General features: G+C 29.8%; 1 protein-coding gene across 1 annotated transcript in view; it reads left to right on the plus strand.

Annotated features, from left to right (window-relative positions):
* LOC147079718 (DNA-binding protein D-ETS-3-like) overlaps positions 1–23,394 on the plus strand; it is a 207,558-nt gene that overhangs the window by 120,378 nt on the left and 63,786 nt on the right. The window contains exon 4 of the mRNA XM_085943576.1: positions 284–337. Within this exon, the coding sequence (XP_085799702.1) occupies positions 284–337 (54 nt within the window). The remainder of the gene's footprint in view (positions 1–283; positions 338–23,394) is intronic.

Genomic DNA, 23,394 nt, shown 5'->3' on the forward strand with positions numbered 1-23,394 from the left:
TCGATTACAACCTGTTGTTTACATTTTCTGTCAAATATATTTTATTTACTTACCAATGACACTTCATGAAAGTGATCATATAAATTATTTAACATCATGTTTTTAAAAATAACAAAATAATAAGTATCCAAAATTATTAAAATAATCTATAAAATCATTTTTACAGTCAGTGATAATATATATAACACCCGTTTTTAGTCTAAGCCACCTTTGTCTTGTTTCTTTTCATTTTCTTTAAACATATCAAAGATATTACTAAATCTTTTCATTATTTTTCTTGCAGATGCATCATATAAAAGCTCTTGGTCTACACATGCATCTTCACAAGGAACTCAAGGTGAGTTTTTCTCAAATTTAATTGTACTGTATTTACATAAATTCACTGTAACGATTAGTATCAAAATGTAAAGTGTTAATATTGCGATAGGTATGTGAAAATATACATTCATGGTCATAAAACTGTACCCACCCACTACATAAAAAGTCTATGTATGTTTCTATATAAACCACAAGTCTATAAGTCTTGTTGGTTTGCTCTGATTGCGTTTATATAAAAATTCCTCATTCGATATCTATATAAATACAGACATTAAATGTCTAAAATAAATTTAATGACAAGCAAACGTCACGCGAGTTAACAGAAGACAAAGAAGTTTCTAAAATTTGTCTTTTATTATGAAATGTCCAAGTTAATTGAAATGTAAGTATAATTTATAAATATTAAGCATTATATTAATTTGAAGATATAACTAACACATAATAATAAATAATAATATTACCGATGCGAATATTTCTTTATTATTTAAAATAATGTAACCACATCATTATACCGAACTGACATGCATTGTTTAATGAGTATTCAGAGTTTTGAATGAATTTATTTACAACAGACTAATACTATAAAGTAATATTAATATAAACCTAATAAATACTTATGAGTCATTAAAAATATTGTATTTACATCACTAAAATGATTACTAATCATCAAAATCTAATTGTGTCAGTGTTTTATAATAATAATCATATGAATAAATTCAGGCTTGTTTGATTTCTACACTATCATCAATTTTCAAGTTAATTTTATTAACATTATCATTATCTTCACTGTTGTTTTATAATATGTTTATCCGTTAATTCTGTAAACATTCGATTAATACTGATTTTATATAATTATAATGCCCAATTCAGACCAAAATATATTATCAGTGGAGGAAACCAAAAAAAAAATATGTATCAAAATCTTTATAATGCTTTTTATTATTAAATTATAGTTTTTAAACAATTGTTTTTTTCATTGTGTAGTGTTGATTTATTTACTTTGACAATCTTTGTTTAGGCGAGGCATAATACTAACAATTAGTAGTCAACAAAGACTTGTTTATGACAACATATAAATGTCATGTAATTTTCACCATTCTTATATGTGGATAAAAAGCATATTTTTTTATAAATTGTGTACACTCTTTCAAAGATATATATATATTCAGTGTCGTGAGAATAAAAATCTTATAAATTTTTAAAATTGACCAACTTAAGCCATTTCATTTGTTTAATTCCCTGTCTTACATATACGTCAATCGATGCACTAATGTGTGAAACTTATTCGTATTAGTAAACAATTAGTTAAACTTCCTAGATGTAATCATAATACGAATATATAGATAAAAAATGTATGACTAGTTGTATATCAAATATATTTATATTATTTATGTTGGATATTTTGTTAATATCTTGCAAAGAAATCAACACTAATAACATGATAAACATTTTTTGTTTATTGTTATCATACAAAGCCCGATTATCAAAATTATGGCATTTTTTCACAACTTCAAGATGTAATACGTTGTAAATATCAGTGATCGTTTGCCATTGATGAGTGCGCATAGTGCCTGAAGATGCCGAAATGCAAAAACCGGGTCACAAATAATGACTCAAATGGAACAGTACAAAACTTGAATACATTACAATTTAAATTCAAAGTATTAGCAAGTAGTAGCAAATTAATGTTGTGAATACTACTATTAATACATTATTAAATAGAATGAATATGGCTCAATTGGTAAATCACATTGCGGCAAATCCAGTGGATGCAAGTTCGAGTTCGGTTCTTCTCCCACTACTCTATTATAGTAATAATGCAGTACACAAATAAGGAGAGGCATGCTTCATAAGTTAACATATGAATACCTAATTTCAAAAAAAATTTACAGTATGCTAACTATGTCTTTAATATTAAAATTATTAAAAAAAGTTTCTGTAACTTATCTGTCTGTAGAATAAAATAAATAACAAACCAAAATAACTATCGAATCATCAATAATATATTTTTCTCTCCATCATCTAACAATGTCTGACATAGAGGATGAAATTGGTCCTGATCATTATAAATCTTTATGAATTAAGTCTAAGTAACTAGTAACTACTACCTATATTGATTGTTTTCTTTTATTTTATATATATATATATATATAAATTGATAAAATATTCACAACAGAAAGTAAGAATTTAATTCATTATAATTTTTGAACCTTTGTAAAATAGACTTTACCTGCTAAATGCTAACTCACAACTATGAACTTAATTTTCAAACTTGAGGCCTAACTCTAGATAAGGGTGGAATAGACTGGTATATCTCCCCTCTCAAACTCCAAGGGCTGGATCTTCAGCCACGCCCACACCCCAAAGTGGGGTAATGTAAAATTACTTCGTTTTCCTTCGCGGGGTGGCTGAAAATGTTGCTTTTCACAATAATCTCACCCTTATTTTAACACAGTTGACTGTATCACACGATACACATTCCCAAACTAATAGCCAAAATTAATCTTTTACTCAATATTTTGCAATTTATATTAAAATTTCCAAAAAATAAACTTATAAACTTTCAACCTATCACATTTAATTTCCAGATCTAGTATAACTCTGTCTAGTTGATAAGTACCTAAACAGGTAATTGTTATAATTGATATAAAAAAAACAATCTTGTAGGTACACCTATTTAATACTAGCGATAACCCGCGACTTTTTCGAGAAAAGGGTAAACAGATTGAATAAAGATTTTTTCAATCAACAGACAACGGATGAATCTAGGCGCTCGCATTTTACCTGAAAATCTCTTCACTTATTAACTACTTCTATCTGATCACTACCTACCCGTGATTAAAATTTGTTATTATCTCCGACTATGCCCGCGCAATTGACAACGGTTGGATGTAGGTGCGCGACTCTCTATCTGCACCTCTCCTCACTGGTCTATTACTACTATCTGAACACTTTACTTTTTTTTTTGACCATGTCCGATCCTAATAGGATCATATGGGCCTCCACAGAGTAGAGGTTTGTATTAACAGATTTTGTTTTTTACGAGAAATGGATGTCAGCCACTTGCTCAACCTATTAGGTACATACCCTGACTCACACACAAATTGAAAAACAATATGTGTACTTGCCAGACCCAAGAGTCGAACTTGGGACCCACGGCATGATAGTCCAATGCTTAAGCCGCGCGGCCACCGTATTACTTACTCGTGATAAATTTTTGGAAATGCAGTATTTTTAATAAGTTTTGTCTTGTAAAGTCGAAATCTTATATATGTATACATTTAATTATATCCCGAGATGAAATATTAATAAATTAGTACCAAGTATGCGAGGCTCATCAATATTAGTTTAATATGTTTTTTAAAGTTATAACATTAAATAAAAACAGACCGATAAACAGATATATTAAAACAGAAACTATTTATTTTGTGTCTCTGTATTATGAAAACAGTGTAAACGGTGATTAAAATGTCAATATTTCGAAATCACAAAGAGAAACTTAAATGTTATAATTAATGTTAGTATGTATTAAAATGTAAAGATAAGTAGATAGATAGATACACTACAGTAATCTACGTATATTAGGTATAATTGAATGAATTTATTAACACAAGTATATAAATTTCACGACGCTTTTGCCGTCGCATTTCGGTTGCTTCAGTCAAATATATTAAGATGCATGATATTTTAACAATTTAGGTATATTCTTGTCAGGTTAAATTATATGACACCAAAAATAATATTTGTAATATATTACTCTGAATTATTTCGTAATTGTGTTTTATATATTATAATCTACGAAAAAAAGGGAAAAATTCTCAGCTTTCAAAAGGTTAAGGAATCTAATGGTGGATAAAAAGGTATCTTATAATCATAACTTGGCCATAATATATTAAATCTGAATAATAATCATACTATATTGTTTAGTATACATCAAAAAATGGGGGAATTAAGTATTTCATATAAATTGATAACTACTCAGTATATTCAAAAATATACCTATCGAAAAGCATTACTTTGAAATATATTTTAATTAATACTTAATTCATTTAAATCTAATGCATCATTGTAACTATATAACAATAATTGTAAATAATATAACTGAATACTACGAGTATAAACAGATCCGATCTTTACAGGTAATCACAAGTCTTGACTGAGTCCTCTACGGCGCCTACGCGACTATACCTACCGTAGATCTTTTATTCACAAAATTAGTTTCTATATTTTGACACATGTTAACTAATTAATACGTTCATTTAACCAATTATATTTCATATTTCAAACATAGAATATAATTATATATTGTATTATTGTTTAAAAAATAATAATATGTATATAATTAGGTGATATATGTCAATCAACATTACCGCTGTAAAATAGAGCAAACAGTTATTTACGACGAATGTATCTTAACAGATGTTTCCGAGAAATTATTGTTAAGCCTCCAATTATTTCCTTGTATATAATGTTTATTAGGTATTAGGTATAAGTAGGAGTTTGTTATAGTGCCACTTTGAATCCAATATGGTAAACTGTAAATCAAATATATTCGTTTACTGCAAACAGGTCACCGCATTACATTAATAGTTTAACCTATAACACTACGATCAGAACTCGCAATTTCGTCCTGTAGTCTGACTATAAATTTCATTGCCTCTAACCCACAAATAAGTCAATAGCAGGTCGAGTTATTAAAATAACAAATAGTTATTAGTTGTAACGCAACTGACCTAATGTCTGTAGCACATATTGTTCGTAACGCCACGGTATATATCTTTTTAACGGGTGTGAAGACGTGGCAAGGAGTGAAGGAAAAAGCAAGTTGTAATCCATCGATCTTGTCTTCATATTTCTACACAGAATATTAATTTAGTCGTATGGCGGTAGGGTATAAAATACGTAATAACACACACACAAAAAAATCAAAGAAAATCGTAGAAAAGTCTATAAGAAAAGCGTACAAGGAAAATGTCTCAGTGATATACTTAGTGGTTTGAATTGATCCGCACTCAAACAAAGATTACTAATTTAATATGCACTTAAGCAAACAATACGAATACGTGTATTAAATAAGGCTCTAAGTACCAAAAAGTAGTATTGCCTGTAGTTACAAAATACCGAGTCATTGCAGTAAAATTTCATGAAGCAGACCTTTTGAAAAATGTAGTTTTACAGTGTGAAGCAATCACGGAAGCTTCTATAATTTTAGGTATTAAGAACTCGCAAGTGTCAACACACCATCGTCAGCTATTTTATATTGAATACCGTTGACCACTGCAGTGCTACTTACACCATTATAAATAAAACACGCCAACGGACTTACAACGTCGACAGGTTTAATTATTTTGCTGTGTTTTTTTGACTTGCTTGAGGCACTTAGACTATAGTTGAAGTTATTGGCGTTGGTATGTAGAACATTTTTCTATAAAAATGTCAGTTTTTATTTTTTTGATACTTAGCGCCTTAATTAATACACGTATTCAATGAACAACGAATATGATTGCAGTGTTTGCTATACAGGGGTTAAAAATGTACATATTTGTTTATGTCTAGTTATTAGTTCATCTCACTACAAACTCATGCGTCTTCTCAAAGAGCTTCTCTTTTGCCATTAACAGACGTCTTATATCACCATACTAACGATATGTTCTTAAGAGTGTATATATTTTATTAGTGTGTTAATTCTTTTGAGATAATACCGTTTTGTTTACATCTATTTAAGTTAAAATCAATTCCCTTAATAGGTTTATAACACCCCAAAAACTCAATTCTTCCATTGTAGTTTATTTATATCCCAGCCGTGTCGTGTTTTGTTAAAAATACCTATGTGTAATATACAAACGCGTATTCTCGTGTGTGTTGGTGTGAATTATGTGTAGGCAAATGAGAAATTTATTGATCGGTGTAAAAGCAAGCCGGTAAGACGTAAATCGTGAGCCAAGTCTGATTTGATTACCTATCACGAAACCCTAACTACTTATAGACACATTTCGAAGACTACGTGATTTTCGTTATAGAAATTCGTTTAATTTATTATAATATATAGCCCTTTGGTTGCAAAATGACATTATGATTAATTAGTTAAAACTATCTCTAATGTACATAACTATTTGTTACAACATAACAATTTTAGCTAAAATAATTTTCTCGGTCAGTATCTGCGGGCTCAAATTTCGCAACGAAATCAAATTGTCTTTCAAATAACCTATGTTTTTGGGTCTAACGCGTGAGGTAATGGAATAGTTAACAATCGTTCCTTGTAATGATAACTATTCTCTGTCTTGAACCAGAAAAATTATTTTGTTATTTATTTTTATTACCACTTTTTATTATTACCTTTTGAAATGAAAACAAAAAAACCATAAAACTCTTCCTAAGGGTAGGTAATATCAAATATATTAAATTTTACATTTTTAAGTCGTTATTTATGTCAGCTGTTACACAATTATTATCAAGACTCAACAACAAAAAGAGAAAGTTTTTTTTGAATTCGATATGATCTATATAATGCCGTTTTAAAGTTCTGGTGTAAAAAAAAATAATGTCTTGAAAGGTTCCTCTCCGTTGCACCCTTTCGACATTCCGTCGGAGATCACCGCCTTCATAGTTACTACAGCCTCGAGGATTTTCTAAGACCCCCTGAAAGACAATCCAATCCAAAGGTTAAAGTGTGGGAAAGCTTCTGAAGATTATACCATTCATCCATAATTTATGTTATGCTGACTGAGCACCATGTCGCCAGCCTTGCGTATTCTTCTACTTACAGTGTGGGGAGGGAGTAGTGGTGCAAAGACTAGAGAAATAGTAGAACTATTATTTATTTCTATAAAAGTGGGTATTTACTTGACTGATCACTCTCGTCAGTGTTCTCTGGAATATTTTCTTGACAGTAGGATACGACTTCTTCATGATAACATAACCGAAAGATGCGAAGAAAGACTACAATTTTGAGTACGCAGACCATGTAATTATTCTTGGCTTGAACATCAAAATGTTGCACGTCACCGTGAACTCAAACTGCGTAAGACTTCATCTAAATGTGACGAAGACCATATCCATCTTTAGTGATGAATGTTATAACATCGAAATACTTATGCGGGTTTGCTAGCTAGTGACCAAGTTTAAATACTAAGGTGTCATAGTTGCCGATAATGACATTCTATCGAGTAAACTTGCAGTCCAAAATTTCCATATGAGGGCTTATGTTAAGTAAAATTAGAGTTTCGTGAAGGTCAAGTTTATGAATGACCAAATGCCTTGGTTTAATACATGCATGCATGCTATCTATATTCCTTTACGACACAGTATAATATAGACTTTATTTACAAGATTTAATAATGGTCAAAATATGTTTCCTCCAATTAAAAGGACACTACCAAATAATTGTGCGTAATATTAATAGTAAAGTGAGGTGTAAAACTTTGCTAACTTTTAATTTCATTTTCACAAAAATATAAATTATAAATAATCATTTTATCAGAACCATTAGAGAGAATTTAGACATCACAGTTAACGCGTTAAGTCTGACAACATATTATTAATTAACTCTTTCAAACCAACATATACGCTTGGTATAGGTAAAATTGCCTCTAAATCATGTGGTATACATCTAGTAACAATCGCTGGCGGTTTGTGTCCCTTGGATGAGGATGTTTTATCTTGTCGGAAATGTATTGCCTCCTCGGCATGAGATATATCCGTGCGGAAACACCGCGGATTTCTGTGATATATTAGCCATGCTAATGAACTGGAGAGAAAAAAAATCATATTTTATGGAGCATTACATTAAATTTACTTCATCTTTACCTAAATGTAAAAAATATATATTCAAATGTGTGCTCGGCTTCCTCCTGTAAAGCAGCTACGCCAGTAATTTATTTCCATGAAAATAGGTTAAATAGGTATGCCTACTGTATCTAGAGAAATACGCAAAATATATAATAGATATAGGTTATTTATACCAATTTTTTTTTAACTTTTATTTTAAAATTTAAATAGGTATTTATATATAATTACTTACGGTATTTTCATTTCATGGTGGCCTTTAAAGTTGTTGTCATGATGCACTTAAAATAAGAATTAGAGAGATGCGAATAATCTAGTTTGTAGTTGTAGGTCATCACTAATCGAATCATTAACGCAAGGATTTGACTAAGGACATTCATCCTTTACTGATATTGAAATCTCAACCGATCCTATATTGACAATTTGTATATAAATATATTTTTGAAAACAGTTAAATTCGACTTTCGGTTTCTAGCGATATAAAATTAAATTGAGGATTTTGACTGTCGTAATGCCTGCAATAAGGAAAGAGCAGTGTGTTGTATTGAAATGTTGTTATCGTTTAAGCCAACCATCTAAGCATACAACCCTATCATTGTAGCTATTTATCACCGCATTCATTTAAAATTGCACGAAATCATATAACACATTCATATATCCTACGACACCTTGGGGACCAAAGAGCGCTGTAGCGTACTCAAATTAACTGCAAACGAGCATTATTAAAAACAATTAATTAACAATATGATTATTTATACAAATTACGTATATTTACCTATATTACGTAAATAGATTCCCACGATGGCCGAGTCGGCAAGTGAAGAGCCTCGTGCTCGAATAGCGGATTTGGAAAATTTCACATATTTTTTTCAATGTGTGTTTAGACCCAGAGTATGCACCTAATACGTTGAGCAAGTAGCTAACATCAATTTCTCATTAAAAAAATAATCTGCTACCAAACCTCTCTGTGAGTGCCAATGGACAACAAAAAAACAAAATAGGTACAAACAAATTGTTTGTTGTTTTCCATAGATAGAGTGCAAGTCTCATATAATATATATTGGTTTGAGATGTCAGCGTCTGTCGAATCTTAGCGCCCTGTCTTAAACTGCATATTATTGTATTTTGTATCAAACAATATTATTACTTTAATATTGTATTAGAGCGATATTATTTTTATTTATTATCTTACAGTTTCCGTTCTCATCGATTAAATTAAATTTTAATATTATTACATATTATAAAATAAATTAACAGTGGCACCTAAGTTTACACCATATAACTATTTATTGAGCACATTTTATCCACTGTAGATAACTAGCTCTTCGTGATGTGCCAATATTTTTGTAGTTGTAAAATACATCCTTCAATGAATATAATATAATACAATTATTATTCTTGATTGTATCTAATATACCGCACTACGTTGAATTGGTCTGGGCCTTTAGTATTTTTGTAGAACTTTTCTCTCGTAAACACTCAGTGCATTTTTGCTTGCTTTTGTTTCTGGAATAATTGTTAGAAGTAATCTCTTTTAGATTAGTTATTTTATTTTTCTATACATCAGATGTCATTTTAACCGATTCTTTAATCCATTGTACCTGTCTGTCTGTTTGCTGCCATAATTAATTCATTTGACTTACACACTAACACAAATGGTAAACAAATTCACTGACGAGAAGTAAGTTAAAAATTAGTTATCGATGTCTACAATAAAATATAATTTCTATATTTTTAATCAGTAATAATTAATATCGATAAAGTACTACCGCGATGAAAAAACAAATTAGTTATGATCAGTATTGCATTTGCGAAAGTAATCTGTAATTGCGACTATTTTTAATATTAATTCTCACGACGATGAAAGATAAAAATGGAGGCTTCATAAAGTATACTACAGTACACACATATGTAATCTTGTATTACCGGAACGGGTGGTGATAGAAAGAACATGCAAAGAAAGAAAAATCTGACCTATGTCCGGTACTATAAATATTTCAACTCAGTAACTTCGTCTACTTTTTTTAAAATAATTTTAGTTCTTGCTGTAGCTAAGTTGACAGTATTATTAGTATAGCAGATCATTCTAGGTTATTGAGTTAATGTATTGTTTCCCAAAGCGGGTGCTACTGGCCTTCTGTGAATATTGACTGAATTGATAACCAATAATACTCGTAATTATAGTAATGCGTCTTATAACATATTATATAAAATCTACATACATAATAATGTTCTGAAAATCGTATTATGTTCATACTCATTTGTAGAATGTTTTATTTATATTGATAACATTCTCATCCTGTAGGCGGTTATAAATTTGTTAAATACCTAAGTAAAATTTCTAGCCTTATCAAGATTTGAACTCTTAATCTTCCATGAGTTTTATTGTTAAAATTATATTACAAGGGGAATTAACAATTTAAAAAAAAATATATAATATAATCATTGACAGGTGCTTAGTGTTTTATCAAGAAAAATAAATTCACTCTCAACTTGATTAAAATCGCTGTAATAAATATCATAGCGCCGTTTTATTTATTCTACGTTTTTAAGTCACTTAAGTGGTATTAACAATCAATAATTATTGGTGGAAAACATTATAATAATTAAAATAATACAAAATATATAGTACTTATTTCACATAATTCTCAACCAATACAAAATTTAGGTAAAATAATAGAGAACTGAGAAATTTCTAGATTATTGCATTTAATTATTGTTAATATTTGTAAATATTTTTTTCTTTAAATTTAATATCATAAATTGCTGGAAGATTGTATGAGTTGGTAATATCCCATTTAAGCGAACGAAACCGGTTCTGGTTACTATACGGAATAAATATTGGGTATATACTGTGTTTCTATTTTAATTTAAACCCCCGTTTGTGAAGTAATAAATTCTGCACACAAAAAGTAAAATATTGTCATATACGACGAATGTTCGATAGGTAAACGATGTAATATTGAACATCTAAAACCACCTGTAATTGACGGATTGTCCCCAATAATCATTGTCCGAATCGTCCGGTTCGACGTACCCGCAACGCAACGACTGTCCGGGATATCCCGACCTCTCCGCAGAGCCTGAAAGGAAGGCAATCTTGAGTCCAGGAAATTTGGTTGGCGGTCGCCCTGGCGAACTGCTTCCTTCCCGGGGCGCCGCGACGACACTTACCGCCGCCGCGGCGCCTCCGCACACGGTCACGTACTAGCTCTACGCCTTCAAAAAGCTCAGCCGGTGTTATGTGTTTTTTATATTAACACCTATATAATGTACGATGAAAAATTTCATATTATACGGTTTTAACTTGACGAGATTCTTAAAAAAAATAAGTAATTATTTATAAATAGTTATTCACTCAGTTATAAAGCAAGCGACGATTTTTGAAAATGGAGCAATAGCTTAAGGGGGGACATGCTCGTCGAAGGTCAAAATTGAGTTTTTATTGTATATTCAAACCATGATCCTGGACACTCCTTAAACGTTGTAGATGATCTATTTATATAATTTTGAAGCCTTATTATCCTTTATAGTTATTTTAAACATTTGATAACTGCATGAAGTATTTTTGTTACATAAAATAGTATTCTTTTAAACCTCTCGCTCTAATGTTTTAGAATATAGTCATATTTCGGTACATAACTGTGCAGTGGTGTTAAGATTTTTTACATTTATTAATTTTTAAACGCATTTATAAAACCATTAGCATAATTTATTACGAGATAATTTTTGTAAAATATTCACGATAAAAAATTATATTGATAATCTCTGTGATCCCAAAATTGACAAGAATTAGGCATTTTATTATTCAAAAAATCGGCAAGATTAACACATTTGAAGATGATTCTAAAGATATTTATTATAAGCTATGTCTTTGACCATTCAAGTGTGATAAACATCTTATGAATAATGATTGTTTTATAATAATTATTGACCTAAGAATAAGGTAGTGTTTTTTTGAAATACGCCATTTCTTTTGTCATTCCCTAGTGGTTAAGCTACAACATACGACCGTAGCCATAAATTGACAAACTATAATTTAAGTAGGGAGTAAAATGATATTGACGCGCGTGTTTGAACATGTACCGTTTAAAAAAAAAAAAAAAATTCGGTTCGGTACATGTTCAAACACGCGCGTTAACATAATTTTACTTCCTACTTTAATTATAGTTTGTCATTTTATGGCTACGGCCGTATGTTGTAGCTTAACCACTAGGGAATGACAAAAGAAATGGCGTATTTCAAAAAAACACTACCTTCTTCTTAGGTCAATAATTATTATAAAGCAATCATTATTCATAAGATTTTTATCACACTTGAATGGTCAAAGACATAGCTTATAATAAATATCTTTAGAATCATCTTCAAATGTGTTAATCTTGCCGATTTTTTGAATAATAAAATGCCTAATTCTTGTCAAATTTGGGATCACAGAGATTATCGAAATAATTTTTTATCGTGAATATTTTACAAAAATTATCTCGTAATAAATTATACTAATGGTTTTATAAATGCGTTTAAAAATTAATAAATGTAAAAAATCTTAACACCACTGCACAGTTCTGTACCGAAATATGACTATATTCTAAAACATTAGAGCGAGAGGTTTAAAAGAATACTATTTTATGTAACAAAAATACTTCATGCAGTCATCAAATGTTTAAAATAACTATAAAGAATAATAAGGCTTCAAAATTATATAAATAGATTATCTACAACGTTTAAGGAGTGTCCAGGATCATGGTTTGAAAATACAATAAAAACTCAATTTTGACCTTCGACGAGCATGTCCCCCCATAATACATTTTTTTTTTTTTGAATATAAACAGAATTCTCGCAAATATGCTTGATGCCTGCAAATTTCTAAAAAAACAACAAAGCATATATTTAAAATTTATTTTTATTTTTATTTATAATTTTTAGCATTAAAATCATATAAATAGCGGAATACATGACCGCATATCTAACTGCGACAGGTCTTAATACGATATCTGTTTATAAATTTTATACAAATTTAATTATATGTATATGTCCTTGAAAAATAAGTAGGCATGTGAATTATTCATTAAATAAATAAATAATTTAGTTAATATCGTTGCTTTGTTATATTTACTATTGAATAAATATTGTTTATATGCAATGGAAAATCTACTATATATTTTAATCATAACGCACATAACTAACAATTTCAATATGCTGGTGATTATTTTACTACGATATTCGATAATAATACACTAATTATATTTTCCATATGTTATAATTATAGAATCAATTAGTTTTAATTATGCTGGTAAAATACGTTTTTCTATAAGACTGTAAATGATCGATTGCAATCATCAGACATTATAATAATATCATAATATTTTGTATCAAAAAAGACTAATTATTTGATTTATTTATTCGAGTGAGGTAAAAGTAAGGACCACACGAATAAAATGTATAAGCATGACAGTGTACAATTGTAATAATAATATAAAGGTGTCATTTGTATAAATGTTAAATTAGGTAAGCTACCTACGTAATAAATAATTGTATATAGAAAAGCTAAACCGTGTGACCGGAGTAGTCATGATCATGGAACATTGTTCGCTTCGATATGGATATTGGACACGCTATGGTTTTTCAATGAAGGGGCGACAATAATGAACATTATACCAAAGCTAGCATCAATAAATCTATTAAATTGCCATTTCTGTTTATTTAATAATTGTTTTGTTAAATCACAGGAATTGCACTCAAATTGTAGACATATAAATAAATTATGTTAATGTAAATTATATACGTCATAATTAGGATATAAAAATAAATTAAATGATAATTTGATGTATATTACGTTTATTAATTGAACTGCTATTTATATTATTTTTAATTAACATTTTTATATTATTTTTATGTCAAAAACGGTTTAAACAATACTTTAATACATATAATTTTCCATTTACTCTTTTTTATGAATTCATTGGGGGGTCACATATTATCGAATCGAGCTCATACCCATGTGATGACATCACATCTTAAACCGCCAAATTTTAAAAAAAATCCACTCTCAAACTCCTCCACAATTAATTTCCGTAATTAAACATTGCCATTTTTTCATTTGCATTTATTTAAAAAAAAATATATATATATATATATATATATATATCAATATCTGCATAAACAAATAGACTCAATTGCATTTCATTATGTTTTTAACATAACCACAATCATATCGTTTATAAAGACTTGGGGTCTCGAGGCAAATTCGCGTGTTATTTTTTGAATTTGTATATGCACAGCAAAACATACACCTAATAGATTCAGCTGGTGGCTATCGTTCATTATTTCTCGTGAAAAAAAACCCCCTAAGGCAGTTAAAATTATCAGATTGTAGGCCCAACAAAAAAAAAATCAAAAGATTCTTAAAATACATCGGTTTATATCTACAGAAAAAAACTCTCTTAATATACAAATCCACATCTTTCAGAACCGGTCCATTTTTTTCTTACCTAAGTTCGAAGATATATTTTTTCTAATACCAACGGCAGACGCTGGACGCGGTTTGCTTAAGGTGACGCATCAGTGAAACGCCAAATAATTTTCAACTGTACGCGCGACGAAATTTTGGACTCGCTGCCATTCACTGAGAGAATGTTGACCCAGGAACACGTCACTTTGCTGCGTGATGGCAACGGGTCAATTAATTCTAAAATCGTGTAAATATGACTAAAAACGTTACCCATTTACTTTAAAAAGAAAACATGTCAATGAATATATTATTATTGTTACTAATAGAACAATAAACAGAACATAAAATGGACGTATGTTGGATTTATATGACAATTAATATTTCGTTTGACAGGCGTCATTTTCACCCGCCACCCGCAATCCGCGCATCGCCTAGCGACGATCTTTTTAGACCGTGCCTCAACTAATGCATGGCCTTAAGTTATCATCGACTATTTTATGAGTAATATTTTTAACACTGCAATAAGATATGAGGCCCAATGACAGTGGTATCTTGAAACAATCAAACTAATAAGCTTTGTTAAAATTACATAATTATATTGTGACCTCACTAGAAATCAAACTGGGAGCCCCCGAATGAAAAGCCAGTACCTTGCATACTTTATTACGATGATAATTAGTCATTATTATACCAGATAGTTTTCAACGTGGAAGAAGAAGAAAATATTCGATTATCAACTATTCCATTGAAATCAAAGTGTTTGGACTAGTTTTCATGAAAATAAAACATTAATCACTCGAGTGTGGGTCCGCCGTAACGGCGACGGTTTTATTGGGCGTCGTGGGCGAGTGGTAGGAGCGTCGCGGCGCCCCATCTGCAAGGGCGCGTGGCTAGATCGACGCCGCGTGTCGACACACAATACAGCCTAATGCCTTGATTGACAGTTACAATATTTCGTTAAGTGATGCAATATTTCGATGAATATCTTTTAAATGCAGAATCATTCACAGTCGAGTGGCTCCGTAACGCTTCGTTTTGATGGCTGCTTGCGTGCACTGGTGATCAGGGGTTGCGAATTTTGTTATAATGGCATGTTGCAATATTCTATTTTGCATTCATCCTATTGTGTAGCTTTTTATGTAGAGATTTAGATTATTTTTGATAATGGTACAACTGCCATATGATGATTTTGATTGTTCAACAACAATTAAAATAATCATATTGTGATATGGTTCATGAATCAGTTTTTTTTTTTGTATCACTAATGGTAAAATTTCCACGATAATTGAAGTAAATATATAGTTTTTCTCCCCCAGTAGAGCAAAGCACATGAGCAGTGGATAATACATCAACAGAATTATTTTTCATGAGGATTCGCAAAACGCATTAGGTCCTAAAACAAAATGCATATTTACCACTTGCGGAGACCAGATCCTATAGAACAATTGATTTACCAACTCGGCCACCATGGATCACGATTTTATTACATGTATTAAGTCAGTTCTCATATTAGTCAGATTTAAATAGTTTTTACCGAATTATTAGTTTAAATCAATGGATAAATTTTATTTTAAAAAAAGTTAAGCTGGTTTTTCTACGAGAATCCCCAATTACGTTTTAGCATTTTATTTATAATGTGTGCTATAACTTATGAAATATTATGTAATCTAATTAAGATTATATTATAAATTATAAGTTCCTCCATTTTGTGAAATATAATTTTATCAAGTAAATACTAACTTAATTAATAGTTTTCGATAAAAATAACATTTCTATTTAACTATTTCACTATATTTTCAAATCAAAATCAAACCCTAAATATTTTGACAGTAAAACTAAACAAATGTGTTAATCTCCATTCAAATACAACATTTCTCCTGTATCAATAATTTTCAGATTTTTGATGCGAAAACGAAATAATTTATTTATTTATAATAATGTAAGTAATTATTCTACAGCATATTTGTGAAGTACCTATTATTTTATATGTTGAATATTCCTGCTCTGGTTCTGATAGCATTTTCGTATTCGCGTTTTAAAATCAAGTCTCCCCTCTGACGGCGGAGTTAATTCAGCGAACTGAGGGCTGTTTTAGCCCTTTAAAATTGTAAGAATTTAAGATGACTGTAAATAATAGGTGCAAATAATACAAAACGATAGTCGTTATTCATAGCCTCCCATTTTATTAGATTTGATTAAATTTACATTTTGACTTCTTGATCGATGTATAAATTTCACTACAGCTATGCGGAATTAATATATATCATCAATGTTATATAATATAATAATATTTAATAAGGTTTTATGTTCAATTTATAACATCATCGTATAGGTGACGTTAAACTCATAACAGGAACATTATTTAGAAGAAATCGAATACCAAAATCTGAGCTATATAAAATAAAAAGTATTGTTGTATATACGAGTAGTATGTTCTTGCAAACAGTTTCATAATACATGAGGCTGTTAATTTCAAAAACTATAACCTCCATATTCCACCATTTTTCAGATAATCGCAAAAAACGTCAAACTGCGAATAGAATATTTTATTTTTGAAAACATATTAATTTTTAGTAAGTAATACAATAATTTGGGATATCAAATAGAAAAATAAAATTACCGTAATGTTATAAAAATTATTAAAAAAACATATTTAATGTAAAATATTTAAAAAACGGCGACTGATATTAACGACTTTGCATTTTCTGATTTAATTATATTTAGCTGCATTTAATATTTTATGAATACAGAATAATACGATAATTGAATCAAGAAAAATATCAAAAAAATAAAAATGGAGGTTACCGTCTTTGAAACAAATAGCCTCACTTTAAAAACATTACTTTCAAATTTCTGTTCACAAACATGTTATTCTTATTCAACATGATTATCATAAATGTATATTTTCGAGATGACAGTGACATAAAATATCATTGAAGTCTTTCTTTTGTAAAGTAAAACTTAATGTGAAGAAAGTTTTTTAAAAGCACTTTTTACTCGCTATTTTTCTGTCCGGGCCAAGCCAGAAAAGTTTATAGCGAAATATAAATAAGAATATTATTATTGTTGGAGAAAGGGTATAAAAATCTTTACGGTTTCGTAAATTCATGCGATCACTTACTTGGCTGAATCCGAACATAATATCACTATCTGACTAATCCGAGGGGTGTGCACTGGGGCGGAGCACAAGCTGCAAATCGAAATAAAATAAAATAAAATTATAAACACTTTAGTTTTTATAAAAAAAAAATATTTGACATTTTAGAAAACGCTATTGATTAGGTAATTTATTATTATTACTGACATACTAATTCACAGCTGACTTTTTACATAACGTCACGTTTTATTTGTATTAATTATATATCTGTAAACACGATGAGAAATCCAAAATATCTAGTGTTGTTGTATATACGCGGTATCATTCTAGCTTGATCAGCTTCACTTGCCATTCTGTAATGTGTTTCGTTAAATGAAATTCCGACACTACTTACAGGCAGTAAATACAGAAAGAAAATACAAACAAGAAAAGTCGCCTGCATCACTATACACAAATATGCCTTCCCTAAACGTGGATATATTGTGTAAATGTCAATTTTTATTGCTTTTTATTATTTAAATACAGTAATATATTACAATGAATGTTTCTACATATAATTTAAGACTACAAATTTAGATTCACCACCTGTCATCTGTATTTGTGGATCCGGAATTTATTTTTTTATTTCCCCTATCTGCACGTAAGCTTTTTATAATTATTGTATACTCTGTATTTTCTAGTAATAACAACTGTAAAATTATCTGTTAATTAATTGTATACGTCGATTTTTGATTATTAATTACCACAACAACCATTTAAGTTTCAATATTCATCTGATGGCTCTCACTAATCGGAGCAAGAGACATTACAATATCTTTTCAAGGTGAATTATATATTTATTACTATTTTTACGGAATAATGATCGTGTATTTAATTTTAACGCCCACGATGACTGAGCGGTAACGTGACGGCTTATAATGTCGTGGGTGCCGCGTTCCAATCCCGGGTTTGGCAAAATTCACATGTTATTTTTCAATGTGAATTCCGACCCAGGGTATGGACCTAAGTTCAGCATGCGGCTGACATCCATTTCACGTCATATAATGCTTTACTTAGGATCGAACATGGTTATGACGTAATTTAATTTAACTTTAAAATTATCTATCACATTTGTGTAATTGTTATAACAGTCCAAACTGTTATAAAAATGTTGATACTTTTAACCATAACAATATTCTGCTTCTTAATAATATTTTTTATTGACGAATTATGAAGTTATACTAAAAATATTATAAGCAAATAATATCATTATTTTATACGTATAATGTCGTCCGCGCTCCACCCCAAAGAGGCCCCTTAAAATATCAGTGTATTTATTACACATACACATCGCGGTAATATAATACAATGACTACTTATATTATCCATTTGAGTTAAGCGAATTCGTAATATTCGTAATAATTGCGTAATAGTTATTACATACTCACTTACACCATCGTAACCACAATATCACATAATATCCTTGTGTCCAACTCTTGCTCCTCTTACCACGTTAGACCTGCAGCGCATATATCTCTCTTGTATCACCGATGCAGAGTGAGCGTAGTTTGGCGATACAATCAGTGCGACTATACAACAAAAGTGCAAAATGTCACACTGTCGGGCGGCATCCATGATACTTGTCCCAGCTACTTGAAGCTTATTTTCGAGAGCACATCCGCTACCAAGGACTGAAGAGTCTATATATAAAATTGATTGTTTATTGCCTGGATATATTTTTGCCAATTAAAAGTCATTGTGAAAAACAGTTTTTATATTTCGTTAATTTATAATCGTATAAGAAAACCGTCTTTTTAATCGTTTTTGAAAACACTTGCCCACTCATCATAAGCCGGGGTCGGTCCACTGCTACACTAAGCTCTCCCCTAGCTCACTCCACCCTTCTCGTTCCCTAGTCCTTCACTGCCACGTACATCCACCAAACTTTGTGAGTTCGTCTATACAGTAGGGTTTAAGGCTTTTCTGTGGTCGTTTTGTACCCGTTGGGTAGACAGAATTCGTCGAGCGATATTCATTCCCCGAGCGACATGTCCAGCTCATTACCATTTTATCTGCTTAACGACCTTTATCACATCGCGTACTTTATCTACTTCCTTATTCATTTAGTTTTTTTCGCGATATGTACAACATGTACCTATTATATTTTTAATATTATACCAAAAACATATATAATAGTTTCTATACGTAGCAATGATTATCAATAGTTACCAATTTTATACATAAAGGCCATGTAAGTATTTCAATACAATGTCATAAATTAATTACAAATAATAACAAGATAAAAAGAACTCTTTATATACAACGTTTTTAAATTTTCTGTTCAATCATTATGCTCAAGCTTGTATTTGATAATACAAACTTGTATTTGGTAAATAAAAAACAAACAAACAAACAAATATAGAATACTGAAATATAATTTTGATTTCCATAGTAACGCACGTATATATTAATAATTTAGTTGCTATTACCACCCACTTAGCAACCAATGATAGTGCATTGGATTACGGATTTCTTCCGAAATAACTTTTCATACAAAACAGAATCAACTGAAAATGAATTAAATTCTACTTAAAGATGGCTAAAAGTATTAAAAAAATGCATTGGCATCGTGTTCTGATGTATTCTAAAAGTTTCAAATATCTAGCTAGTCGGGAAGTTAGTTAAAAATCTATTGCAAGATTTGTACTGGATAAACAACCACCGGACAAATAAGAATACAAGCTAATAATAACGTTGTAAAATAACTTAACCATTGGTGATTTTTATATACCAATCATTTTTTAAATGTTTCGTTGTTGGTTTTCGGCAAACCGTTCTGAATGAAATAGCTATCAAAATAATCAACCGAAGTATAGAATTTTTAAATAAGTTTGTTTTATGCCAAGTCGACAAATAATATTATGTAACCCTTCAACTTCACTGTTGAGTCTGTAATATTAGTATAATAATAACATTAATATAAAACCACTGTTACTGATAAGATATTCAGAATCTAATGGGCTTCGTTTGGTTTTATAATGTGAAATTCGTCATAACTTACACAGTATATTATATATTTTTTAAAGAAAATCATGCAAAAACATCGCGTGGCAATTGTTCATTCAAGTCGAATAAATTCGAAAGGAAAATGTACAAATAGTGAGAGCGACTGCCTACACATCTAATCATTTAGTATTACACTAGCGGAACGTATTGTATGGCATTTTCAAGACGTTTATGCCCGCCTTTACCAGTGTTTATGTAAAATATTTCGCAGATATTTCGAACAATAATTCTGAATTATTTATAATATACTTAGATAAGTTATGGAACATTCTAATTGTATACTTGTATATTTATATCATTCATTTTTATTTGCATACTCTTTCGTTACGAATACTTTGTTTAATTGACACAATAACACAGGCATTTTCAATTAACCCTAATTAGTCACTACTAGGGATCCCGGGATCCCGAACTATATTCGATACCTATGAATCCCGGGATTGGTAAACATAATCTCGAAACTGGGATTGAGTTCTTTAATCAATTTCTATGGAAAATAAAATAAAAACGAAAATATAACATAAAAAAAATACAAATACATTAGAAATAAACTGAGTTTGAATGAAGTTTGATTTATTACCCATGTCTGACCAGTTCATTTTATTTTTTAACATAATCTAATAAAAATGAGAAAGATTGGAAAAAACAATGCTTCGCACTTTTAACAAAGTGATTCCACCATATTTTTTAATGCATTTTTTTATTTTAATTGAACTTGTTTTTGTTATCTTTTTATAAATAAATAAAACTGTTTTACTTGCACATTATTGTTTATACATATTACAATATTATTTACTCCATTAAACCTATGTATTTCCAAGATTGAACGTACACAATATTAACAATGAATGTCTTAAATAGTATAAATTATACTACATTTATTTTTGACCGATTGTATCAACGTTATTTGTATATATATAGAAATTTTATTTTACTATTGAAAAAAAATGCCAATCCCGGGATCAGAAATCGTAATCCCGAAAACCCGCGATCAAGATTTTAGCTCGGGATTGGCTTCACTAGTCACTACCCAGTCTAACCGATGCCAGTGTTGAATTTAATATTATCACCACCCTAGATCAATATACTTCTAGATGGAGTCATTTTCAAGCTGATTCCATTCCACTCGGTGCTGTCAATAGCGTTGATATTGTTAAACAAATTGATTTTGAAAATTCAATATAGATTATTCAATTTATTTATTTGGTTCAGTAAGTAGTATTGTGACATTGCAGCTTTAGACCCACATAACAGATTAATAAATATAATTCAGATAAGCTATACCCCAACACTACATTTTGAAGCAGGGTTTTGAATATATTGAGTGTCCTATGAAAATGAAACACACATTATAGTCGTGCAATAGTGTGCGTTGCAACCTTCAAATACACCGATATTGAATTCGCGTCAGTGCATAAACCGTTAACAGTTGTCAGAATGAAGAAAAATCGTATTCTTGACACGTGTTTAAGTTTATCCCATATCCTTCCATACTCTAGATCGGTTACCTATTATGCCACACACGTTAGGTATTTTAGTTCCCATTAACTATGTGTTCCCTGTTTCGGCCATTGCATATATTACACAGTAAATGCAAAAAATTGACGAATAATAGAAAAAACATAGTGACAATTTCAAGCAATGTAATACAGACTCAAAAAGTTTTAGGTAAAATATCATTAGTTTATTATATTTGAAATAATTACAAGATAAAAAGAACTTTTTATATACAACGTTTTAAAATTGTCTGTTGAATCATATAAACTTGACTTGACTAGCTTAAACGATCAAAAAATGTACTTTATAGAAATACTGAATAATGAAATATCATTTCATATTGATTTCCATAGTAACGCACGTATATATTATTTAATAATTTAGTTGCTAGGACCCCCTAGCAACCAATAATGGTATCGAAATAACTTTTCATACAAAACAGAATTAACTGAAAATAAATTTAATTCTACTTAAAGATGGCTAAAAGTATTAAAAATGCATTGGCATCGTGTTCTGATATATTCTAAAAGTTTCAAATGTCTAGCTAGTCAGGAAGTTAGTTAAAAATTGATTGCAAGATTTGTACCGGACAAATAAGAATACAACCTAAGAAAAACGTTGTAAAATAAAACGATTTTAATCCATTTAATACAATATGAAAGATCTAAAAATGTTTTAAAAAGGTTAATAACTGACCAAATATATTAACCGCATGACAGACAGTATTAAGAAATGTCACATCTGTTCTATGAGGGATATATCAAAGATAAAATAATGTACTGTAATAAATAGTCGAATATATTATATTTTGCTTATGATATCACTAAGTCTTTCTTTGTGATAATTAAAAGATAGTTATTATCTATAATCGATAGAATTAATACTACCTACTGAGAGTAAATAAACATGATTCAAATGGAATACTTAATTTAAAATTTAAATTAAAAGTATTTAATCGAGTGGTTACATAACGATTAAGAACATAATTATAATATGGGAATGTCTATTACCTATTGTAAAAGTTATGTTTACGTTACGATTATCTAAAGTCAGATTACCAACATCGCTATATTTTTGATATTATCTATAAAATTATTAAATATATCTCGTCTAAAGAAACTTTGAAACGTTATCGAAAAGTATGCGAGTTTTATGCTTGAAAGAATCCTATTGTGACGAAAATATGAGCTATCGACACCAC

This window comes from Rhyacophila brunnea, unplaced genomic scaffold, assembly GCF_057557595.1.
Source record: "Rhyacophila brunnea isolate RB1 unplaced genomic scaffold, BYU_Rbru_1.0 scaffold_1, whole genome shotgun sequence".
Classification (NCBI taxonomy): domain Eukaryota; kingdom Metazoa; phylum Arthropoda; class Insecta; order Trichoptera; family Rhyacophilidae; genus Rhyacophila; species Rhyacophila brunnea.